The sequence below is a fragment of the Pristiophorus japonicus genome, chromosome 6 (genome assembly GCF_044704955.1).
Source record: "Pristiophorus japonicus isolate sPriJap1 chromosome 6, sPriJap1.hap1, whole genome shotgun sequence".
Taxonomy (NCBI): Eukaryota; Metazoa; Chordata; class Chondrichthyes; family Pristiophoridae; genus Pristiophorus; species Pristiophorus japonicus.
The window spans coordinates 178,858,093-178,884,953 of record NC_091982.1 but is presented as its reverse complement, the minus strand read 5'-3'; the positions used below and the strand labels follow the sequence as shown (position 1 = coordinate 178,884,953).

Here is a 26,861-nt window from a genome sequence, read left to right as displayed (position 1 = left end):
AAGTTCAGGACGCTAGTTTCTGAATTAACTGTGTCAATCTCCATCCTAATAAAGAATTCTACCATGTTATGGTCACTCTTCCCCAAGGGGTCTCACACAACAAGATTGCTAATTAGTCCTTTCTCATTACACATCACCCAGTCTAGGATGGCCAGCTCCCTGGTTGGTTCCTCGACATATTGGTCTAGAAAACCATCCCTAATACACTCCAGGAAATCCTCCTCCACCGCATTGCTACCAGTTTGGTTAGCCCAATCAATATGTAGATTAAAGTCACCCATGATAACTGCTGTACCTTTATTGCACCCATTCCTAATTTCTTGTTTGATGCTGTCCCCATCCTCATTACTACTGTTTGGTGGTCTGTACACAACTCCCAATAGCGTTTTCTGCCCTTTGGTATTCCGTAACTCCACCCATACCGATTCCACATCATCCAAGCTAATGTCCTTCCTTACCATTGCATTAATTTCCTCTTTAACCAGCAATGCCACCCCACCTCCTTTTCCTTTCTGTCTATCCTTCCTAATTGTTGAATACCCCTGGATGTTGAGTTTCCAGCCTTGGTCACCCTGGAGCCATGTCTCCGTGATGCCAATTACATCATACCCATTAACTGCTATCTGCGCAGTTATTTCGTCCACCTTATTCCGAATACTCCTTGCATTGAGGCACAGAGCCTTCAGGCTTGTCTTTCTAATACACTTTGCCCCTTTAGAATTTTGCTGCAATGTGGCCCTTTTTGCTTTTTGCCTTAGGTTTCTCTGCCCTCCACTTTTACTTTTCTTCTTTCTATATTTTGCTTCTGCCCCCATTTTACTTCCCTCTGTCCCCCTGCATAGGTTCCCATCCCCCTGCCTTATTAGTTTAACTCCTCCCCAACAGCACCAGCAAACACTCCCCCTAGGACATTGGTTCCAGTCCTGCCCAGGTGCAGACCGTCCAGTTTTTACTGGTCCCACCTCCCCCAGAACCGGTTCCAATATCCCAGGAATTTGAATCCCTCCCTGCTGCACCACTCCTCAAGCCATGTATTCATCTGAGCTATCCTGCGATTCCTACTCTGACTAGCACGTGGCACTGGTAGCATTCCTGAGATTACTACTTTTGAGGTCCTACTTTTTAATTTAGCTCCTAGCTCCCTAAATTTGTCTTGTAGGACCTCATCCCGGTTTTTTTACCTATATCGTTGGTACCTATATGCACCACAACAACTGACTGTTCACCCTCCCTTTTCAGAATGCCCTGCACCCGCTCCGAGACATCCTTGACCCTTGCACCAAGGAGGCAACATACCATCCTGGAGTCTCGGTTGCGGCCGCAGAAACGTCTATCTATTCCCCTTACAATTGAATCCCCTATCACTATAGCTCGCAGCAGAGCCACCCATGGTGCCATGAACTTGGCTGCTGCTGCCCTCACCTGGTGAGTCATTCCTCTCAACAGTACCCAAAGTGGTGTATCTGTTTTGCAGGGGGATGACCACAGGGGACCCCTGCCCTACCTTCCTTGCACTGCTCTTCCTGTTGGTCATCCATTTCCTATCTGGCTGTGTACCCTTTTCCTGCGGTAAGACCAACTCACTAAAAGTGCTATTCACGTCATTCTCAACATCATGCATGCTCCAGAGTGAATCCGCCCGCGGCTCCAGTGCCACAATGCGGTCCGTTAGGAGCTGGAGGCGGATGCACTTCCCGCACACGCAGTTGTCAGGGACAGCGGAAGCGTCCCTGACTTCCCACATAGTACAGGAGGAGCATAACACGTGTCCGAGCTGTCCTGCCATGACTTAACCCCTAGATAAACTTAATTTGGCAACAACAAGGCTAAAAGGTTACTTACTGATATAGAAAAGAAAAAGGAAAACTACTTACCAATCACCAGCTAATCACTTACCCCCTTGGCTGTGACGTCACCTTTCGATTTCTTTCTACTGCTTTTTTGCCTTCTCACCCTGCTGCAGCTGCACCGGTAGGCCTCTCCGATCTCCTGCTGGGCCTTTTTATAGGCCTTGGACGCTGCCCAGGACTCCCGCCTCCTTAACTATAAGCCTAGAAATTTGGTTCCGCAGCATCTTTTGTTTGGGAGCTACAGGTGCCGAATTGGGACCAAAATAGCTTCCGAGTAGCGTGCGTACACTTCTGCTGTGGGCCACGCCGGGCGCCATCTTGGTGGAGGCTGTAGGATGGCTGTCAGGTGCGTGCACTAGAAGTCTGGTAAGTAGGCAGATCGTGACGTCAATCAGCTGAAATGCTGATTTGAAGCCAGCACTGCCATTTTTGTCATCATTGCTGGAACTAATGCCCTCCCTTAACCTGGCACAGCTGACTATGCATTCAGCACCAGGAAGAACTCCCCCACCAGTGATATTTAAAGGGATCATCAACAACTTTTAGGTAGCTTGCTTTTTGATTTCTACTGGCTCTATTTAAGTTTGTGGAACTTTTTGGAGCTTTCTGGAGTTGGTGAGGTGACAGGGAATGATGCTGCAAGTGAAGAAGGCCTTACTTCTTAATTCAAGGGTTCTGCTCAGACCACTTGCTCCCAGTTATGAGTGCTCTAATTGTTATCCCCCTTGACCTGCAGCATGACAGGGAGATTGAACAGAGGCAGTAAAGAGGACACGCTGCTTGCAGAGGGAGAGCGACAGAAGGGCTCTAAGCAGGAGGCCATACCCACCTAAGGTCTTCTCAGAGCAACTCGCTTACCTCAACCTGAATCAGGAGCAGTGTCTGAGGCGCCTACGATTTATGAAGGAGGTGCTCACAGAACTCTACCACCTCTTGCAAACAGACCTGTAGCCTCTCTCCAGGGCAATGACAGCACTAGCAGTGTCTGTGAAGATGACCATGACCCTGAATTTCCTTATGCCGGGATCCTTCCAGGCTGGAGCAGGTGACATCTGTAACATCTCCCAGTTCATCGTCCACTGCTACATAAGAGAGGTGACAGAAGCTCTTTATTCCAGAAGAGGGGCATTCATTGTCTTCTCTCTGGCTAGAGAGAAGCAGATGGAGTGTGAATGTGGCTTTATCAGGATAGTGGATTTCCCCATGGTGCAGGACACCATCGACTGCATGCATGTGGCTTTGCGGGCACCGTATATAAATGCTGAGATGTATCACAGCTGCAAAGGTTGCCTCTTGCTGAATGTACAGTTGGTGTGCGACCATGCTCAGCACATCATGATGGTGAATGCCCAGTATCCTGGCAGCAGTCACAATGTTTTTATTCTTTGCCAATCTGCTGTTGCTTCAGTCTTTGAACCACCAAGTCAAAACAGAGGGTGACTACTGAGCGACAAGGGCTTTCCCTTGATCACCTAGCTCATGACACTGCTCCGCAATTCAACCACACGTGGGCAGCATGCATACAATGAGAGCTATGCTGACACACAAAATATCATAGAGCAGACCATTGGCGTCCTTAAACAATGGCTCTGCTGCCTGCACCGCTGTGGAGAAGCCCTACAGTACGCACCGCAGCTTGTGTCCCGATTCATGGTTGTCATGTATTTAACTGTCATTGTAACCCACGTATAAACTGACTAGTTGTACACTGTGAGAACATTGACCACTAGGTGGTGAACTTGTGGGAGACACTCCTAACCTGGTCTTTCAGGTATAAAAGGGGACGCTCCACCCACCTTCATCACTTCAGTGCTGGAATAAAAGTTGCTGGTCATAGAGTGACCTTCTCTCAAGCATGGGCCTCCTGTGCATTTGTACTGTATAGTAAGGATATATCATTGGCGACGAGGATGGGATTTAAACCAGCATGGCCACTAGCAGCACAGACAAGAGGTACTGTGTTGGTGATGATTGGGACGACTTTATTGAGAGACTACAGCAAAGCTTCATCACTAAGGAATGGCTGGGACAGGATTCGGCCGACAAACGCAGGGCTCATCTCCTGATGGTTTGTGGGTCCAGGACATACTCCCTGATGAAGGACCTTCTAGCGCCAGAGAAGCCGGCGGACAAGACTTTTGAAGAGGTCAGTAAGTTGATCGGGGAACACCTTAAACTGGCGAGCAGCATGCACATGGCGAGACACCGGTTTTATACACACCGGGGGTGAGAAGGGCAAAGCGTTCCAGATTTCGTGGCAGACCTCCGGCGACTGGCAAGCCTATGTAAGTTCCCAGATGCATGCAGAGAGGAGATGCTGCAAAACTTTTTTATTGAGGGCATCGGGCACGCTGGGGTTTTCAGGAAACTGATCGAGATCAAAGACTTGACCCTGGAAACAGCGGCTTTGATGGCCCAGACATTTATCTCAGGGGAGGAAGAGACCAGAATGATGTTTGACAAAAATCTTGGTTTAAATGCAGCAAATGGACAGGGAGTCAACATTGTTAACGTGGCACACAGTTCCCCAGGCAGACAGTGGCAATCGGACATGCCCGAGCATGTAGTCAAATGCAAAGGGGGAATTCAACAGAGACAATGGCGAGCTGAACGGCAATTCACGCCATCGCAAGCGACAATGCGGCCAGTAATGGGGCCATCAACACCTGTTAATGGTGTGCTTAAAAACAGTTACACAGATAGTTAGATACGATCGACTGGTAATGGGCCTTTTGTTTCCAACAACGGCTCATGTTGGAGGTGTGGAGGCAAACTCACAGCCAGAGATTGTAGGTATCAGAAATATACCTGCAGAAACTGCAACGTCAGCGGTCACTTGGCGCATATGTGCAGGAAGCCTGCAGCCAGGTTGATGTACGAGGAGGACGGGGATGATGTAAGCCTTACGGGGCCAAATGGACACTGGGGGAAATCGCTGGAAGCTGAAGTTCAGCGAGTTCATGGTGCAGCACATATACAGTTCATATACCAGGACGCCACCGATAATGATGAAAGTGCTCCTCAATGGCATCCCAGTATCAATGGAGCTAGACATAGGGGCCAGCCAGTCCCTGATGAGTATCAAACAGTTCGACAAGTTGTGGGTGTCCAAGGCCAAGAGGCCAAAATTATTGCCAATTGATGCACAGCTACAGACATATACAAAGGAGATCATTTTGGTTCTAGGCAGCGCCACGGTAATTGTGACCCACAAAGATTCGGAGAACAGGTTGCCACTCTGGATTGTTCTGGGGGACGGTCCTGCACTGCTGGGGAGGAGTTGGCTGGCTGTCATGAACTGGAAATGGGGCGATGCCAATGCAATTTCCTCTGTGGAGTGAATATCATTCTCACAGATCCTGGACAAATTTGACTCACTATTTCAACCCGGCATTGGCACCAAGGTAATGATTCACATAAACCCGGACGCCAGGCCAGTACACCACAAGGCCAGAGCGGTGCCGTCCGTGATGCGGGAAAAGATAGAAGGCGAATTGGAACGCCTGCTGAGGGAAGGCATCATCTCGCCAGTCGAATTCAGTGACTGGGCGAGCCCGATTGTGCCAGTGCTCAAGGCGGATGGGTCGGTCAGGATATGTGGTGATTACAAGGCCACCATCAATTGGGTGTCAATCCAAGACCAGTACCCGCTACCGAGAGCAGAGGACCTCTTCGCGACACTATCCGGTGGCAAACTTTTTTCAAAATTGGACCTAACTTCAGCTTACCTGACCCAGGAGCTGGCGAGTGAGTCAAAGAAGCTGACCACTATCACGACACACAAGGGGTTGTTTGAGTACAACAGATGTCCGTTTGGGATTCGCTCGGCCGCCACGATCTTTCAATGCAATATGGAAAGCCTCCTCAAGTCGATTCCAAGAACAGTGATTTTTCAAGACGACATCCTCATCACGGGTTGTGATACTGAAGAACACCTCCGCAACCTGGAGGAGGTGCTACGCAGACTGTACGGGTAGGTCTGCGACTGAAAAAGGTGAAGTGCATCGTCCTAGCTCCAGAGGTAGAATTCCTGGGGATGAGGGTAGCAGCAGACAGGATCAGACCTCCTGCATCCAAAACAGAAGTGATCCAGAGAGCACAGAGACTCCGTAACACAATGGAGCTGCGTTCGTTCCTCAGGCTCCTGAACTATTTTGGTAACTTTCTTCCCAAATTGAGCACGCTGTTAGAGCCGCTACACGTGCTCCTACGCAAAGGTCGTGAATGGGTCTGGGGGGACAGCCAAGAAAGGGCTTTTGATAGATCACGAAATTTGTTATGCTCCAACAATCTGTTAATGCTATATGACCCATGTAAGAAACTTGTTTTAACGTGCGACGCGTCGTCTGATGGGGTCGGGTGTATGTTGCAACACGTTAATGCCAAGGATCAGTTACAGCCGGTAGCTTATGCCTCCAGAAGTCTGTCCCAGGCAGAACGGGGCTACGGGATGGTAGAAAAGGAAGCGCTTGCGTGTGTATATGCTGTAATAAAAATGCACCAGTACCTGTTCGGCAGGAAATTTGAGTTGGAGACAGATCACAAACCCCTAACATCCCTTTTGGCTGACAACAAGACCATAAATGCAAATGCATCGGCCCGCATACAGAGGTGGGGACTCACGTTAGCCGCCTATGACTATACAATTCGGCACAGACCGGGCACTGAAAACTGCGCCGATGCACTCAGCAGGCTCCCACGAGCCACCACCGAGGGGGCAACCGAGCATGCTGCTGAGATGGTCATGGCTGTGGAGCTTTCGAAAGCGAAGGCTCACCCGTGACAGCCCATCAGATCAAAGTTTGGACAAATAGAGACCCGCTACTGTCTTTAGTCAAGAAATGTGTCCTTACTGGGGACTGGTCAGCCACATACGGGGCATGCCGTGAGCATTTCACAGGCGCAAGGATGAACTCTGAATTCAGGCCGATTGCCTACTATGGGGAAACCGAGTAGTCATGCCCCAGATGGGCAGAGAGATGTTCATCAGAGAACTCTACAATGAGCACCCGGGCGTTGTCATGATGAAGGCAATTGCCAGGTCACACGTTTGGTGGCCAGGGATAGATGCAGACCTGGAACTTTGTGTTCTCAGGTGCAACACGTGCGCCCAGCTGGGCAATGCGCCCAGGGAAGCCCCCCTTAGCCCCTGGTCCTGGCCCGCCAAACCACCGTCACGCATCCATGTGGACTACGCAGGTCCTTTCATGGGAAAAATGTTTTTGGTTGTAGTAGACGCCTACTCCAAATGGATCGAGTGTGACATTCTCAATTCAAGCACATCCTCGGCCATGGTAGAAAGTCTACGGGCAATGTTCGCCGCCCATGGTCTACCTGACGTCTTGGTCAGTGACAATGGCCCGTGCTTTACAAGCATTGAATTCCAGGACTTCATGGCAAGAAATGGTATCAACCATGTCAGAACGGCACCGTTCAAGCCGGCAGTGCAGTTAATCAAACAGGGGATGCTCAGAATCCAAGAGGGTTCCCTACAAAGCCACTTATCACACCTCCTGTTGGCCAATAGATCCTGACCACACTCGCTCACAGGGATCCCACTCGCAGAGCTGCTAATAAAAAGGATGCTCAAAACCAGGTTATCCCTTATACATCCCACCATGAAAGAAATTGTTGCGACCAGGCGCCAGTCACAATGTGACTACCACGACGGGAATGCGAGGGCGCGATGTATTGATGTCAATGACCCTGTCTTTGTTCTCAATTACGCTGCAGGGCCTAAATGGCTCGCAGGCACTGTGATTGCCAAAGAGGGGAATAGGATTCTGGTAGTTAAACTTACCAGTGGACAAATCTGCCGTAAACATGTGGATCAAACAAAAAGGAGGTTCAGTAACCCCATAGAAGAAGCAGAGGAAGAACACGATGTAGAGTTCACTCCTCCACAGGTGGCCAAATACCAGAACCAAGTGGAGGAGAGCCCAGTCACTGTGGGCAGTCCGGATAGGCCTGAGGCACTGCAAACAGCAGACACTCAGGCCAGCGCCCAACAACCGGAGCCCCAACTCAGACGCTCTACAAGGGAGCGTAAAGCACCAGAGAGACTTAACCTGTGATCCCAATAAGACTTTGGGGGGGAGGTGATGTCATGTATTTAACTGTCATTGTAACCCATGTATAAACTGACTAGTTGTACACTGTGAGAACATTGACTACTAGGTGGTGAACTTGTGACAGACATTCCTAACCTGGTCTTTCAGGTATAAAAGGGGAAGCTCCACCCACCTTCATCACTTCAGTGCTGGAATGAAAGTTGCTGGTCACAGAGTGACCTTCTCTCAAGCTTGGGCCTCGTGTGCATTTGTACTGTATAGTAAGGACATATCAATGGTGATCTGTGGTATCCTCCACAACCTGGCCATCATGAGGGCACAGCCACAAGCTCAGCAGCAGGAGGAGAGGAGAGATGAGGTGGAGGAAGAGGAGGAGGATGTGATTGAAGAGGAGGCAGAAGCGGAAGGAAAGAGGCAATCCCTTGACTCTATTCCCACTAAACTGCTGACCACCCAATTTCCTTCTCTGGCTCCCATGTTAGCTGACATGATTAATGGTTCTCTCTCCTCAGGTACTGTCCCCCTCTCCTTCAAATCTGCCGTCATCACCACTCTCCAAAAAAATACCTCGACCCCTCCGTCCTTGCAAACTACCACCCCATCTCCAACCTCCCTTTCTTTTCCAAAGTCCTTGAACGTGTTGTTGCCTCCCAAATCCATGCCCATCTTTCCCGCAATTCCATGTTTGAATCCCTCCAATCCATTTTCCAGAGGAGTCGGGGGACAGACCAAGGTGTGATTGCTGAGGAGAGCCACATCGCCACCATGGCGGTCTGAGCGGGACAAGTGGTGGAAGGTATAGCCAGGCGGAGAAGCTTCATTTAAGGGTAAGATGTCATCGCCCCGCAACCAGGTTTCCATCGGGGCCATGATGTCGATGCCATCATCCACGATACGCTTATGGATGGGAAGGGCCTTGTTTGCAAGTGAACGGACGATCTGGAGGGAGATGCGGAGAGGGTCCAGCCTGTAGAAAAAGACTGATGGCTGTGCACCACCAACTGCTTACTGAATTGGGTTGCTTGCAGGGAGGTTGTGCACAATGTCTAACAGTGTGAAGGAGTCTACCTGCAACATCTATGTGGTCACTGCACATGTTATTGAATCAATGCAGTGAACTATGGTACGTGTGGCTACTTTTATGCACACTGCAGCAGGGCCCTCAGTATGGAGCCAATGGAAACAGCCTTGAAAGCTCCAACTGCTGTAATTGGGATCCATCATCTCCTCCATCTTGCTCCGTGGGAAGGAAAGCATGGATATCGTCTTCCAAACCATCACATCACTTCTACACTCTGTTCTCACACAGAACAGTAGAATTACTGAAGTGTAGTCCCATGCGAGTGACAGTGGTGCCACGAGAGAAGCACATACTATCCTCTCTCAGAATGACGACATCCGAGCTCCCCTTCCAGCTCCTCAACCAATGCATATATTGGTGCTAGAAGGCCAGACTGCCCTGCTGTAGCCAAGATGCTGCAGTCTGTAACCAGGCCCTCTCAGGCCAGATATCTTTGAGGTCGCCCAGCATGGCTATCTCAAGTGAATAAACACCAGCCTTCCACCTCTAGTGTTGTAGCCACTGAGATAAACATGGGAGCACTAGACAGGCAAAAAAAGCACCCGAGACAAGCACTAGAGTTTTGCACAAGGGTGACCTATAGCATTTGAATTTGTTTGATGGCAATTTAAAATCACTGTTTTACACTAAATTCTTGTTGTGCAGTGTTTCTTTAGTGTTTGTTAACCATGCCATGGGGTGTGACAAAAATACCCATGCTGGCAGTTGACAAGATTGGTGGCCATTGCTTTCCCTCAGCAGTCTGCTGTTCCTCCTGCCCCTGCACCTCTACATCTTCCTCCACAGATGGTGCTCAGGTTTTCCCCATTGCACTGCAAAGTTATGAAACATGCAACACTGAATCTGAAAAATCTCTCAAGGCTACCTTGCAGCCGCCTCCAGAGCTATCAGGCAGTGGAACCCCTATTTCAGGATGCCAATGGTTTGCTCAATCAGAGCTCTGGTAGAAGTGTGGCTCTGATTGTGTTGCTCCTCTGCATCAGTGTGGTTCCTGACAGGTGTCATGAAACATGCACTCAGGGGATACCTCTTGTCCTCAAGCTGCCAGCCTAACACCTGAAGGTCTGTTTGGAAGAGACTGGGAAACTGAGGATTGCTGCAGGATAAAGACACCATGATGCGCTGCCTGTCATTGCAGACTAGCTTCACATTCAGTGAGTGGAAGCCCTGCTCGTGTATAATCCAGGGTCTTTATATGGAGCATAAAAGGCTATGTGGGCTCAGTCAATTATGCCCTGCACCTAGGGGAATCCTGCAATCCTGGGACAGAAATTGAAAAACAGGAGCTGATGCAGCTTTAAATTAATGTTAAGGCTTTGAGATGACAAGAATAACATAGTATGCAACACATTTTTATATGCAACACATTATTTGTATATCTTCTGATCAATTTTCTTCTACAGAAGGATCATAAAGTTCCCATGTGGACAGTATTTTTATAATGAAAAATTTTACAAAAACAAATAACATATTCTGTTCCTTATAAGTTAAACCCCATTAAAGTTTAGTATACAACTGTAATATATATATATATATATAAATACTGACTGCAGCTCAGAGCAATAACAATAAACTATTGTCCTGAGAGTCACAGGAATAATTTAGTATAAGAACCAAAGCCCAAGGCTGAGGGCTTTAATATGCAATCTCAATTCATTCCACAATTTAAGGGTAAACAGCTTTTCTTGTGTTCTCCACAAATGTCCCTCACTGAAGGCTATTAAAATCATAGGCCGGAATTTTGCAAGGGGTGTGATCAGTGGCGGATTGGATGGGAAAATGTTTGTTTTTGCAGCGGGTCGGGAGACCACTGTCAACCAGCCGCCACATGCCTTTCCCAATACTGTCAGCGCTGAGATGACCCAACATGCAGCGGCGGGTGACCCAATTTAATCTCATTATTGCCTGATGACAAATCATTAACAGGTTTTTTAAACATCTTTTCTCTTTAACTTCATGCCCACAGGAACCACACTGTTCAGGGACCATGGCTGTCAACCTGAGGTGGGAGTTCAGTGGCCATTGCCCCAGCTGAATCTCTGACAGCTTCAAATGTACAGTAAAAGCTTCCACCTGACAGATCTTGACTTTTCTCAGCCACAGGCTGTTTCTCAGTCCATTTCCAGCACAGATTCTGCAGGCTTTCCACTTTCCATCCAGTATCACCTCTTTGGAAGAATGCTCTCACCATTGACAGAATGCTTCTGTCATCTGTACTTCATCTGCCATCTATTCCATCAACATCGGTGCCCTTTATACTGTCTCACCTTGGTCCTCAGAAACGGACCACGATCAGCCCCAAACCAGCAGCACCAGGCACACGAGCAGCACCAACAACACCAACCTTTTCCACAATCACCTGATGCTGCACAGGACAGAGGTAAAATTTACTTCACTTGCCGCTGTACACCCTGGCTGCTACATGATGCGCCAAGTTGGCACTACCCCACACCAGCACCATAAGGCATCTCTACAATGTCCAAGCCATTCCTTTCACACTCACCACCATTGCTGGGGTTGGGGGAAGGAGTGGGGGCGGGGGGGGGGAGGGGGGTGGCGGTACTGTTATGTCTCACCAGTCACTGCAACTCACTAAGCCGTTTCCAAAGGTGAACACAAATCTGTCCAAGAAGGCAAAGTGTTGAAAATAAAGGTTTCAGCGTTTGACAGCACATTAACAGATACTTTACATGAACATTGAATGAAACACCCAAGTGGCTACCCTTGTGCGTTGTTAGTTGGTATGATTGGACAAGGATGAGGGTATTGTGAGGGATGGCTAGTGAGATGGGAATTTGATAATGTAGATAGAGAGGGATGTGTGGAGTTGCAAGGTAGGTTGGTGTGAGTAAGGATGTGCAGGGGTAGAATAGGAAAGGCAGAGTGATGGGGCTGTGATGAAAGGCACAGCAGAATGAAGGTGAGTGTGGCTTTGTACTAACGTTTCATGATCTATTGAGATCATTGAAAGGTTTGCGCCACTGCAGCCAGGTCCTCCTGATGACATCCCTGCGTGTGCCCTCCTGAGCAATGTGCATTGGTGTCCTGGGGCAGTCGCTTCTGCCCATAGGATGGGAAGAGGACCCCTCTGTCTGCTGTAACTCCTTCCATAAGCATATGGAGGGAGTCTTGGGAGAACTTGGGTGCAGCCCTGCACCTCAGTGCAGTGATTGTCAGTATTTGCAGGATTTCATTGCTGTAAAACACTGACAGCATAAATGTTGAAAGAAAGTTGGCCATGGTCCTGTTAAGGAAAGCAGCAGATGACATGTCATGAAATTATGTCACCAGATCCGCTTCCTCTAATTGGCCCGGGAAACATGCTGGTGTGCTTAACAAGTCATTTCACAGAACGGGATGGAGCCAGCAGTGGGGTCGGAACCCGCAACTGACATCGCACACCATGGACCCCCCCAAGGTGAACAAAGTCCCGGCCATAGAATCATAACAGCACAGAAGGAAGCCATTCGGCCTGTCGATCCTGTGCTGGCTCTCTGCAAGAGCACTTCAGTTAGTCCCACTCCCCTGCCCTTTCTTCGTAGCTCCCTGCAAATGTTTTTCCTTCAGGTTGCTTGCACATAGGGGAGTCTGTAGTGAAAATGATTTGTTAACTTTATGTCAAGTGCGTTAAGAAAATGTTGCTGTATGGTGGTAGTACACACACTGGTGGCAGTGAGCTCTGAGAGACATCTGTACAGTCATGATTCCCGGTTGGGTTTAAATATTTATTGTTTAATGGGCGTAAATCTTTGCCCTTGTAAGCGGGTGCAGGGGGTTGCTACTGTGATTGGCGGGGGCACATTAGGTCAGTATATGAGGAGCGACGAATGTTTGTGGTGGAGGAGCAGCAAGAGATCGTGGCGGAGGTGCGGTGAATGAGGATACGAGGCCCAGAAGAGCCAAGGGCCCAGGGGCGGTATGGGCCAGCCCACACACCGATATGTGTGCGCACTAGGTCCGTGCAGCAGAGCAGGTCTACAGTCATCCTGGTTAATCCTTGCCACTGGATAAAGGCCTAGCTCTGTCGAGCCTGTGCAACGGTCACCACATGTTAAAAAAAATCCATGCACAGGCATCTTCCACCCCTTTAATTGAAGTCCAGGACTGGAATATCAGGTCCTTCGTCGAAACATCTGTGAACCCATGTGGAAGTCATCCTTGTTCGAAGGACTGCTTATGATGATGATGATTCCCATTAGAGCACTTTTCAAAAATAATTATCCTCATATCATTGTACATGGTGTGGGGGGGGGGGGGGACAATTGATTACCCAATTTATTCTACTGCTGATGAAATCCTTCTCAACTCCCTCTCGTTGGCTATTTGTCTTTTCTCACATGGACTGAATTGAGCATTGCAGCATTTGTCATGGTACATTGTCTGTGTCAAGCATATAGTCTGTATGACTTCTACAGTACTTTTCTCATGCCCTCTCTTTCGATTGAAAGACCAGTAGGCCAATAAACCTGGTACTGCGAATGGCCTAAGTTTCACAGTTATGCTTTCCAACATAAGTTCACTAAAAGAAACGGTGACTTTGAATGACTGTTGGTAGTTTTAGAGTACCAATGCTGCTATGAGGTGTATCTCTTTGCTATGTTAACAGAGACTTTAACCCATTTAAAATATATGCTTCCCTTAAAAAGTGCACAGAGGAATATTATGTGTTAAAAATGCCAACAGGTTAATTTCGCTTCCCAGGTTGGGCGATTTTAGTGCTCAAAACTTTACTTCGAGTTGGCGTTTTAGGTTCTTTTGTGGTGCAAAAGACAAGACGTCTCTATGGACTTCTGAATTACCCATCACTTGAATGCACAAGGAGTCACTGTTTGCTTCTCGCTCCTACGAGTGCATTCTCCCTTTAAAACGAGAAATAGTTTACAGGGTGCCGCTCGCTACTATGCAGCCCATTGGATGAGTCCGAGGAGCCGAGAAAAGGGAAGGGTTTCCTCTCCTACTGTTGCTTGCATGAAGTTAATGAAAGGCGTTGGTCCAAACCAACCGCACATACTCCTTTGGGACCAGTACGACTTGTTTCGAAAGAATAGCTGGGTGCTAGGAATTTTACAATTTTTTCCTCGTGTCAGTATATCTGGAGCAAGAGGGAAGTAAGAACATTTGCAACATCCGGAGTTCCTCGCAGACAGTTCGAGATGGTAAGTGGCGCGATCACCTCCTACCTGTCACTGGGAACGTTCACTCGCCTACATTTACTGCAAACTTGTCACCCTTATATAAGAGAATAATAGTTATGCAATGAGGGTCGAACCTTCTCATTAACAGCAGACTGTGTAATTTGTACAAGCGTCGATTTTGAAAATAAAACACTGGGGACATTTCTGTTGTTTACAAGGCAGTATGGTTTCCCTGTAGATATTTATTATTCATCGGCATGCACTGAAGACTACCAGACAGAGGATAGATTGTAAAGAAAGCATGTTCTTCCTGTGCTGATTTCTGTGGGTTGTCTGGAGAGTCGGACAATGCACATGTCTCGTGTTTCCCGGGAGTCCCGACCAGCCGCCTCGCGAGGGTTGCTGTGGACGAATGCTTGTATTTTAAACATATTTATTTCGCAACACTCTTCCCGTCTACTTATATTCTTGCATATTTCTTTGCATATGTCTCCAGCTGTGGAGCACTGCTTACAGTCCATGAATCGGTCGACTGTCCCCCCCCCTCTTGGGGGTAAACAGCCGCGAGCTTTGTCCCAACGGGAACAATAAAAAAGCGCCCGGCGCAAAATGATCTGAAACCCCAGTGTACCGGCCGACCCTGCTGTGTATCTGCAACATTTGGGGTTATCTTAAAATTCCCCGAATTGTGTCGAGTTCTATGCAGTAACAAATCAGGAAAGAAAAGCATCGTGTCTGCTGTTTTCAGTGGGCTGGCTGCCTTTGTGGCGCATGGACTAACTGTATTTGCGTTTAGACTGTTTCAAGCGCCGTTTTCGGTCCACATTCCCACAGCCTGGGGACAGCCGCTGCACGCCGAGGTATTGCTCCTTAATCATTTGAATGAGATTGGTTGCGTTAGTTGTTTCGGGCGCAGATTGCACAGGTTTTCCCTTCTCCCTCTCTGTGTAAACATGCGGCAACAGGAAGGATGATCATGGAATGCAGTTAGTGTCTGCAGCCGTGTGATCTGCTTTTGGCACCAGCGAATGGTTGGCCGTCTCTCTCACACACACACAAATACGCCAGGCGGGTTGCCTTTCATTTTCGGAAAACCTGTTTTTATGTGTGGGGTGGGGGGTGGACTTGTCTTCGTCCTGCAGAGCGATAGACCGTTCGAGCTAATTCGATGGTCAAAAATCTCCACCATCGCATCAAATAGATTTTTTGCAGCTCGCCCTGACAGGCAGCGATGAAGACGGCGGGAAAGGGGTAATTAGCAGCTGTGCGGTGTCAATCCTTTCTCGCTCATTTGCAGTATTCCGGATGCAGCTGTCTTCAGAGGAAAGTTTTGTAGAGCCGCTTATGGTAATAACAAACTTTTAATCGTGTTTTAGATTTCAAGGATTTCACTAGTAAGTCAGTCTTGTGCAAAAATAGCGGCCGTGCTCCGAAATTCCCATTAGGATTTGGTCTTTCTATCTCTGCTGCTAACATTGACGTTTTGATATTTAAAAGTTAAAAACATATTAGTGTTTTGTTTGCTGACAAATACTACGTAATCGCGTTTTTAAAAATTTTTTTGGGGGGGGGAAACTTTTGAATGTGATGCATTTGTTTAGAATGATTTTAATAACACGCGTGGGTTGTTGAGCATGGTTTAATTTCAATATGTAAACGTAATGTTTTCTTCCAAAAGTGCGATTAAAAATCTTTAGAAATATATTTGGTATCTTTTAAGTAAAAAGTTAGCTGAACAATCAACCCCACAATAATCCACCTGCTCCAGCCTTCCAACACCCAGTCTGTAAGAACAACGATGGATGTGCCAACATTCTGCCTGGAAATGTAGCATCTACAGCCTGGAAAATGGAGTCAGATTGCAGTTGGGCAGGAACCTATAAGTCTGTTCTGTTCAGGCCTTCCACATGCAAAATGTGGGTGGAAGGCCATTTTCAGCTCCTGAGAAGTCATAAATTAGCAAACCACTTATGATGATCTCATACAGATGCACACTGGCCTAAAGCTGTAGCCACTGGGCACTTCCCTGTATAGTAGTGCATGTTCTTGTCGTGGAGGGGAGGGACACCTATTTGACAGTAGTGTGCATTTTAGTTTTTCTTGCCCATGACTCTGGCAAAAATATAACTCTGTCTTGTCTTTGTGACCATGGAACCTCTGTGGAATTTGTTGGTATGTTATGTGCATGGTGTTTGTTTTTCTTTCCTGTCTCTTGGGGCACAATATGGAGAAAGATATTCAATCATTTGCAGGATTTTTATCATCCTTGTCTCAGCACAGCGTAACAGTCTTATTTGCTGCAGCTGATAATTGAGAAAACTTATTTAACTAGTTTATTTGATGGTGCACTGGATGAAAGCAAAGTTATCCATCATATTTGGGGACAAGAGACAAGACTAACATTGTGTGGCTCGTGCCACTTGAACTCAACTGAATATTTACTCACTAAAGAGCCTCATTGACAAACTTGAGCTCATCCAAACTTCTGCTGCCTGTATCCTATACCACACTAAATTGTATTTACCCATTACCCCTGTCCTTTCTGACTTGCATTCTGACCTACATTGACTCTCCGATCCCTGATGCCTCAAATTTAAAATTCTCATCCTTGTTTTTAAATTATTCCTTGCATCTCCCTATCTCTGCAAGCTCCTCCAGCCTGACAATTCTCCCTACCCCAATCTTTTCATTCCTCTGATGCTGGCCTCTTGTGCATACCATTCCATTGACAGTGATGCCTTTAACTGCCTGGTCCCCAAACTCAGGAATTTTCTAGCTCCCCCCATCCCCACATTCCTCTGTCTCTGCACATCCCTCTGCTTTTAAGACCCTCTTTAAAAACCTTCTCATTGACCAAGCTTTTGGTCTGCCCTCCCAATATCTCCTTCTCTGACTCAATGTCTGTTTTGGTCTGATTGTACCTCTGTGCAAAGCCTTGGGGTTTTCTATATTAAGGGTACTATTTAAATGTAAGTTTTTGTAGTATAGAAAAATCTACAACCTAAACTTCTCAGTCTCATGGCTAGAGGAACAAAATGCAGTTAATCATAGAAGTTTAGAGCACAGAAGAAGGCCATTCGGTTCATTGTGTCAATGTTGGCTATTTACCAGGTCAAAGTTATGGAAATCTGCAAGAGAACAAACTTTTTTGGAGTGAGGAACGGAGTGAAGAACTAAATGCAATACCATTTTTGATCCCTCCTGCAAAACAGTCTTTCAAAACAGAATATTGGTTTAGTCATCTTGCTGAAGCCTACTATTATATAAGGTTTACAATTTCCTTAAATCAGGAACATCCTTACAAGAAAGGTCTTGTGAGTTCCATTTTTAGGCCAAATTAAATCAATTATATGGGCAATCTCTCTGTTTTTAAAACAAAAACATTTTAATGATTTTTTTTTGTTGAAAGTTTTAAAGAAGGAATACGTGGAGGAATACTATTTCCATCTACAAATATAAAAATGATTTAGGAGATACTGTAACAGCACTCTTGAAAATACACAAAATATTTTTACAAAAATGCTTACATTTTCATTCAGTTGTATAAATTTACAACCTAATTATGTTCATAAACAGAAGAATTACCGTTAAGTCAACTAATATACCAGTATTTATCAGTGCTGCATTCAAAGCCTGCAGAGAGTTGCTGTCGGTACGGTAGCCTAGCGGTTATGTTACTGAACTAGTAATCTAGAGGCCTGGACTAATGATCCGGAGACATGAATTCAAGTTCCACCATGGCAGCTGGTAAATTTCAATTCAGTTAATTAAATAAAAATAGTATCAGTAATGATGAAACTACCAGATTGTCGTAAAACACCATCTGGTCTTTAGGGAAGGAAATTTGCCGTCCTTACCCGGTCTGGCCTACATGTGACTCCAGACCCACAGCAATGCCTCTTGAAAAGGCTTAGCAAGCTACTCAGTTGTACCAAACTGCTACAAAAAAATACAATAAGAATAAAACCGGACAAATTACCCATCAACGACCTAGGGTACTGGACACGGCACACCCATTGCAGTCCTCCTCACTAACATCTGGAGACTTGTGCCAAAATTTGGAGAGCTGTCCCACAGACTAGTTAAGTAATGATATAGTCTTGCTCACAGAATCATACCTTTCAGCCAATGTTCCAGACCCCTCCATCACCATCCCTGGGTATTTCACCAGAGGTGTCAGCACGGTAGGATACAGTCTGGAGTGGCCCTGGGAGTTGACTCAAGTTAAACATCCTGCTGGTTACCACTTACCGCCCTCCCTCAGCTGATGAAAGTTGAATACCACTTTTAAGAAGCACTGAGGGTAGCAAGTGCACAGAATGTACTGTTCTGGTGGGGGACTTCAATGACCATCACCAAGATTGGCTTGGTAGCAACACTACCAACCGAGTACTGAAGCCCATGGCTGCCAGACTGAGTCTGTGGCAGATGGTGAGAGAACCAACATGAGGGAGAAACCTACTTGATCTTCTCACCAATCTACCTGTTCCAGAAGCATCTGTCCATGACCATATTGGTAGGAGTGACCACCGCACAGTTCTTGTGGAGATGAAGCCCCAACTTCACACTGAGGACACCCTCCATCATGTTGTTTGGCACTATAGTCATGCTAAATGGGATAGATTCAGAATAGTTCTAGCTGCTCCAAACTAGGCATCCATGAGGTGCTGTGGGCCATCAGCAGCAGAATTGTATTCCACCACAATCTGTAACCGCATGTCCCTCACTCTTACCATTACCATCAATCCAGGGGACCAACCTTGGTTCAATGAGGAGTGTAGAAGAGCATGCTAGGAGCAGTACCAACTGTACCTAAAATTGAGGTGGCAAATTGGTGAAGCTTCAAGACATGAGTACATGCTAACCAGCGGAAGCAGCATGCTATAGACATAGATACGCGAACCCACAACTGACAAATAAGATCAAAGTAGTCCTGCCACAGCTAGTCGCAAATGGTGGTGGAAAGTTAAACAACTAATGGAAGGTGGAGGCTCCCTGAGCATTACCATCCTCCATGCTGGCGGAGCCCAGCACGAGAGTGCAAAAAACATGGCTGAAGCGTTTGCAACCATCTTCAGCCAGAAGTGCCGAGTGGATGATCCATCTTAGCCTCTTCCTGAGGTTCCCACCATCACCGAAGCCAGTCTTCAGCCAATTCTTCATGCCACGTGATAACAAGAAATGGCTGAGCGCACTGGATACGACAAAGGCTATGGGCCCTTACAACATCCCAGCCGTCGTGCTGAAGACTTGTGCTCCAGAACTAGCCGTGCTTCTAGCCAAGCTGTTCCAGTACAGCTATAACACTGGCATCTACCCAAAAAAATGGAAAATTGCCCAGGCATTTCCTGTCGACAAATCCAATCCAGCCAGTTACCGCCCCATCAGTCTACTCTCAATCATTGGCAAAACGATGGAAGATGTCGTCAACAGTGCTATCAAGCAGCACTTACCAATAACCTGGTCACCGATGCTCAGTTTGGTTTCTGCCAGGACCACAGTTCCAGATCTCATTGCAACTTTGGTCTAAACATGGACAAAAGAGCTGAATTCGAGAGGTGATGTGAGAGTGAGTGCCCTTGACATCAAGGCAGCATTTGACTGAGTGTGGCATCAAGGGGCCCTAGTAAAATTGAAGTCAATGGGAATCGGGAGATAAACTCTCCACTGGCTGGAGTCATATCTAGCACAAAGGAAGATGGTTATGGTTGTTGGAGGCCAATCATCTCCACCACAGGATATTGCTGCAGGCATGGCTCAGGGCAGTGTCCTAGGTCCAACCACCTTCAGCTGCTTCATCAATGATCTTTACTCCATCATTAGGTTAGAAGTGGGAATGTTTGCTGATGATTGCACAGTGCTCCGTTCCATTCGCAATTCCTCAGATAATGAAGCAATCCATGCCCACATGCAGCCAGACCTGGACAACGTGCAGGTTTGGGCTGAAAAGAGGCAAGTAACATTTGTGCCACACAAGTGCCAAGCAATGACTATCTCCAATAAGAGAGAGTCAAACCACCTTCCCTTATCATTCAACGGCAGATCCCTCCACCATCAACATCTGGGGCACTCACCATTGACCAGAAATTGAACTGGACTAGAGCCGTAAATACTGTGGCTACAAGAGCAGGTCAGAGGCTGGGTATTCTGCGGTGAGTGACTCACCTTCAGACTCCCCAAAGCCTTTCCACCATCGACCAGATGTAAGTCAGGAGTGTGATGGAATGCTCTCCACTTGCCTGGATGACTGCAGCTCCAACAACACTCAAAGAGCTCAACACCATCTCGGGCAAAGTAGCCTGCTTGATTTCCACCCCATCCACCACTTTAACATTCACAACCTCCAACATGGGTGCACTGTGGCTGCAGTGTATACTATCTGCAAGATGCACTGCAGTAACTCGCCATGGTTTCTGCGACAGCACCTCTCAAACCCCTGACCTCCACCGCCTAGAAGGACAAGGGCAGGAGGCACACGGGAACATCATCACCTCCAAGTTTCCCTCCAAGTTACACACCATACTGACTTGGAAATATATCGCCGTTCCTTCATTGTCACTGGATCAAAATCCTGGAACTCCCTTCCCAACAACACTGTGGGGATACCTTCACCACAAGGACAGCAGCGGTTCAAGATGGCGGCTCACCACCACCTTCTCGGGGCAATTGGGGATTGGCAATAAATGTTGGCATTGCCAGCGACATCCATATCCCATGAATGAATTAAAATAAAAAGGCAGTGTGGTGTATGTTGGCACTTTTAGTAATGACTCCACGAGGCAGGGTATGTTGCTTTGACTGTGCAGACCTGCAGTCTTTTATTAACAGCTACTGAGTGCAGACAACAAACTGTGTGTTCCTTTTTTATACGAGGTTACCTGCCGTGTGCAGGCAACCCCTGGGTCTCCAGCAACAGCACCCTCTAGTGTACCGGTAAGGTGTGTATAGTACAAGGGTACATTCAATGTTGCATACAGTGTTACAGACATCACACAGTAAACAGGCATGCATACACAACAGTGATCAGTGGTGGGCTATGGGAGGTTGTGGTGAGGGTTGTGTGGTTGCCAGGTGTGACCTCTGTGCTTGAGGCTGGCCTCGTACGTTTCCCCTTCCTCACACACAAACCAAGTGGGTGTCACTGTTATGGGATCCCTCGGGGAGGGAGCCACGGCAGCAGTGGGTGGTGTGTGTATACATTGTGATGTGGGTAGTTGTGGGGTGGTGGGTAGGGTTACAAGACTGGGTTGGCTCCTTGTCCACCAATGGGGATGAGAGTCCGGTCATCCCAGGGTTTGCCAGGGAAGCTGAAGGGTATTGGCCTCATGCTTCTGGTGTTGGCCTTGGTGGCCAGGGGCTGTAGGGCTGGTCTGGTGCCGGTTGCCATTGGTGGTGGTTGGGCTGCTCATTGACCACTGTCCCTGTAGTGGGTCTGCTCCCACTGCATGTGTGTGTGTGTCCTGCAAGGGGCATCACATTCGTTCCAAAGGTCCAGGCTACATGGTCAGATAACCTGCTGGACCTTTAAGTCTCCCACAGGGGGATTCCATTGGCATTAGTATGGTCCCTGTAGGACCCAATGTCCTTTGGCAGTGTCCTACCGGTATACATGACACCTTGGCTCTGATCACACATAGTCGAACCTGCATTATACATTCTAGCACTTGCATCACTTTTGGGTGTCCTGGTTTCAACAGACATGGTTACATTAGGCATTTCACAATCTCTATCATTATTGTTAAGCATAATAAACTTGTTCTTAACCTTATTGACACCTGCATTCATCTCATTAGTCACATTAGTTAAACCAGCATCACAATCCATGATTACATTGCATACATTTTCATAGTTGCACCCTTTAATTGCATCTTTAGCTTTAAAGTCCATGTACTCAAATAGTTGGAACTTCCCCTTTAAATTTTTTTGGTTACTGGCCTCCTTTAAGGGAGCTTTCAAATCCGATTGTCCGCTCGATGTCACATGATGCTCCTCCATGTTGACTCGCATTTTGAATGCAGGTCTTCGTGTGCTGCAGCCATTTTGTGGTGCTCTTTTCTTCCACGTTCTTGTGGTGCTGCAGCCATTTTGTGGTCTTGTTGCAGGCAGGCTGTGGTGCTCTTTTCTTCCACATGCTTGTGGTGCTGCAGTCATTCTGTGGTCTTGCAGCAGGCAGGTTGTGGTGCTCTTTTCTTTCACAGCACCACTTCGTCTGATGTGGACCCGGTTCATCCAATTCCTGCCCAGCAGCGTGGGACCGTCACCGGCTACAATCCACAGGGGGAGTTTGTGCAACACGCCGCCCTGGGAGACCTGGATGTCTACACTGCCAACGATTTGGATTTTACCTTTGGTATAGGTGAGCAGCCTTGCCTGGACAGGAGACAGTTTTGGTCGTGTGGCAGGATTCCTCCAAATTTTTTCAAAGGTCTTTTGGCTCATCACAGACTGGCTCGTCCCTGTGTCGATCTCCATGGAGACTGGGACCCCATCGATGTCCACTTCCATCATCCATGGAGAACTTCCGTTGGAGCAGGTAAAGATTCCATACTCTTCTCCCAGGGTTAGAGCAGCTTCATCTTCTTCTGTGTCGGAGCCCCGGTGATTAGCCAACTCATCAGAGATACAGTGAGTACAGCCTTTTCTGCACATTCTCTGAAGATGCCCTTTTTCTTTGCAACCTTTGCATGCATAGTCTTTGTAGCAGCACTGGTGGGCCCTGTGGTTTCCTCCACAGCGCTAGCACAGGGCCATCCGGTTCGCCCCATGTGGCGGACTCAGGGTTGCGGGACTTGGGGCAGCATTTCTGCCTTTAGAAGTATCCATGCGGTGCAATGCTCTCGCCGGTTTAGAGTCCTGGGTTAGTATTCGCCTGGAGTCGCTGGCCGAAACCATGTAGGCTTGGTTCACTTGAATTGCTTTCTGCAGGGTGACGGTGATGTCAGCCGAGAGCAATTTGTGTAGGAGGCCTTCGTGGCCGATTCCGATGACAAATATGTCCCTTAGTGCTTCATTAAGGTGGTCGCCAAACGCACAAGGTACAGCTAGTCTTCTTAAGTGTGCAGCATACTTGACAATTTCTTGGCCCTCAGGTCGCCGGTGAGTGTAGAACCAGTGCCTGGCCGTGAGGATGCTTTCTTTCGGGTTTAGTTGTTCCTGTATGATTGTTACACGTTCCTCATAGCTCTTGGTGGTTGTCTTCTCCAGGGCTAGTAAGTCCCTGACGAGACCGTAGATGGTGGGCCCACAACTGCTAAGTAGGATGGCCCTGCGTTTGTTCGGTAGTGTGGCCGGTGTGTCCCCGTCCAGGTCATTGGCTATAAAGAAGTGTTCCAATCTTTCCACAAAAGCATCCCAATCTTCCCCCTCTGTAAAATGCTGAAAGTTGCTGAGGTTAGACATGTTGAGCGTGTCGTTCGTGATCCCGTATTCCCGTCGCCAGTTGTGGTGTATGTAGGCACCTTTAGTAATGACTCCACGAGGCAGGGTATGGTGCTTTGACTGTGCAGACCTTCAGTCTTTTATTAGCAACTCCTGAGTGCAGACAACAAGCTGTGTGTTCCTTTTTACACTGGGTTACCTGCCGTGTGCAGGCAACTCCTGGGTCTCCAGCAACAGCACCCTCTAGTGTACCGGTAAAGTGTGTACAAGGGTACATTCAATGTTGCAAGACAGTGTTACAGACATCACACAGTGAACTGGCATGCCTACACACCAGGCAGGATTGACTTTGAACTAGCTTTCTTGCTAATTATTGGCTCTATTCAGATGCAAGTCTATTTTAAACAGGTTTACAGTGAACACCTACAGTAGGTTGCAAGTAGAGGTGTTGTCAAAATGTTGATCTCAGCCCTTTTGGACCTTCAGTGTTTCAGTTGGTTTTGATTCCTATAAACTGTACACACTTATGTTATGTATGCAATAAAGGTACAAACTGAGTACTGTTTAACTAAGCAAGGTACAACCTTCTGCTTTTATTATGGCCTAAAGTGCCTGACTCACAAAATGGCTCCTTTTTAACCAGAACAGCACCATGTGCGTGCTGCTCAGTGGCCTCCAACAATGACACCATCTGGTGGCTACAAACAACGTTCATACATGACAGTACCCTCCTCTGAGATCTTATCAGTCTTTCACAGGTTGAGAGGGTCCGGTGCTTCATGCTTCTGGGTTGACCGTCTCAGTTCAAATCCGGCCTTGGGTGAATGTGTGGAGTCTGTTGTGGCTAGTGGCTGAATGGCTGACTTGTTGGGGGTGGCAGTGGCCATGTCAGGAATTGCAAGTCCATTTTTATTGAACAAGTCTGTGATGGGAATTCCGGGTTCACTGATGACCCTTGAGTCCACTGAAGGCTGCTGGTAGGTTGGTTGGTCGTCGACGGTTTCTTTGTCCAACTGCTCTGGCTCATCTGTGTGCCTCAGCTTTGTTTGATTCATGTGTTTCCTGCAAGTTTGTCCATTCTTGAGCTTAATAACTAATACTCTGTTGCCCTCCTTGGCCATGACCGTACCAGCGATCCATTTGGGACCCTGATCATAGTTTAACATATATACAGGATCATTAACAGAAATCTCGCGTGACACAGTCGTGCGATCATGGTACCCTTGTTGACTCTGTCTTCTGTATTCAACGTGATTACTTAAATCCGGGTGCACAAGAGATAACTTGGTCTTAAGACCTCTTTTCATCATGAGTTCAACAGGCGAGACCCTTGTGAGTATGTGGGGTCTTGTCCAGTAACTCAGCAGTATGCAAGACAAGCGGGTCTGCAGTGACCCTTGGGTTACTCTCCTCATGCTTTGCTTGATAATTTGTACTGCACGTTCTACTTGCCTGTTGGACACAGGCTTGAACGGTGCTGACCTTACATGTTTTATGCCATTAAGTTTTACAAACTCCTGAAACTCCTGACTGGTGAAGCATGACCCATTGTCGCTCACCACTATGTCAGGCAGACCATGTGTCACGAACATGACATTGAGATTCTCTATGGTTGCCGTGGATGTACTGGATGACATGATTACGCATTCTATCCACTTCGAATAAGCATCCACCACCACTAAAAACATCTTGCCCAGGAAGGGACCAGTAAAATCTATATGGACCTTGGACCAAGGTTTGGATGGCCAGGACCACAGACTCCGTGGCGATTCTGCTAGTGCTTTGCTGAGCTGCATGCAGGTGTTGCACTGATGCATGCATGCTTCCAGCTCAGAATCAATTCCTGGCCACCATACGTGGGACCTGGCGATGGCCTTCATAATCACTATGTATGCTGTCTAACTCCTGCACAAACTTCTATCATCCTTTCTTGGGCATTACAACACGATCGCTTCACAATATGCAATCTGCTTGAATAGACAATTCGTCCTTGCGACGAATGTACGGTTTGGCCTCCTTGCACATTTGCTTAGCTATAGCAGACCAATACCCTTTTGAGGATGCAACCTTTTACCACCGATAATATCGGGTCCTGACTGGTCCAGATCTTAACTTGTTGAGCCGTGACAGGGGTACCTTCACTCTCAAAAGCATCCATGATTAACATTAAATCTGCCGGTTGTGGCATTTCCACCTCCAATGTGGGCAACGGCAACCCGCTCAAAGCATCGGCACAATTCTCTGTGCCAGGTCTGTGGCGAATTACCTAATCATAGGCAGATAATGTCAGCGCCCACCTTTGGATGCGAGATGAAGCGTTGGTATTGATACCTTTGCTCTCAGAAAACAACGAAATGAGCGGCTTGTGATCGGTCTCTAATTCAAACCTCCGACCGAACAGGTATTGCATCTTTTTGACACTGTATACATATGCTAAAGCTTCTTTTTCGACCATACTGTCGGCTCTTTCTGCTTTAGCCAAACTTTTGGATGCATACGCGACTGGTTGAAGTTTCCCCGACTCATTGGCTTGTTGTAACAAGCAATCAATTCCATATGACGATGCGTCACAGGCCAGGTTTACATGGGTCATAATGTACCAGCAGCTTGTTCGAGCAAAGCAGATTGGTGGCTTTCTCGAAAGCTTTGTCTTGCAATGCACCCCACACCCAGTTGTTACCTTTTCTCAATAGCATGTGCAGTGATTCAAGTAAGGTGCTCAATTTAGGTAGGAAGTTACAAAAGTAGTTGAGTAGACCCAGGAACAAACGCAGCTCTGTCATATTCTGCAGCTTGGGTGCATTCTTGATGGCTTTGGTTTTCACTTCAGTAGGTCTGATGCCATCAGCGGCGATTTTCCTCCCGAGGAATTCAAACTGTGGTGCCATGAAGACGCACTTCGAGCGTTTAAGTCTTGAGTCACAATTTCTCCAACCACAGTTGAACCTCTTCCAGGTTGTTCAGATGTACCTTGGAGTCACGACCGGTGATCAGGATGTCATCTTGGAACACGACGGTTCTGGGAATGGACTTCAGTAGACTTTCCACATTCCTCTGGAATATTGCTGCAGCCGAGCAACTTCCAAACCGGCACTTGTGGTAAATAAACAGTCCTTTGTGCGTGTTACTGCACGTAAGTCTCTTCAACGTCTCGACCAACTCCTGCGTCATATAGGCCGACGTCGTCCAGTTTTGTGAACGACTTCCCTCCAGCTAGCGTCGCAAACAAGTCATCAGTCTTCGGTAACAGGTACTGATCTTGTGTCAAAACCCTGTTGATCGTAGCTTATAGTCTCCACAGATTCTGACTGTGCCATCACTTTTCAGCACAGAAACAATGGGGCTG

General features: G+C 47.4%; 1 protein-coding gene across 3 annotated transcripts in view; it reads left to right on the top strand.

The window, feature by feature from the left end:
- Window positions 1–26,861, top strand: part of LOC139265893 (endothelin-converting enzyme 2-like) — a 254,719-nt gene that overhangs the window by 52,860 nt on the left and 174,998 nt on the right. Inside the window, exon 1 of one of the 3 annotated variants that reach the window (XM_070883440.1) lies at window positions 15,274–15,484. The exons of the other annotated variants lie outside the window; for them this stretch is intronic. Within the exon in view, the coding sequence (XP_070739541.1) occupies window positions 15,443–15,484 (42 nt within the window). The 5' untranslated portion in view covers window positions 15,274–15,442. Of the gene's footprint in view, window positions 1–15,273; window positions 15,485–26,861 lie in introns of those variants that run through there. 3 annotated transcript variants of the gene reach the window in all.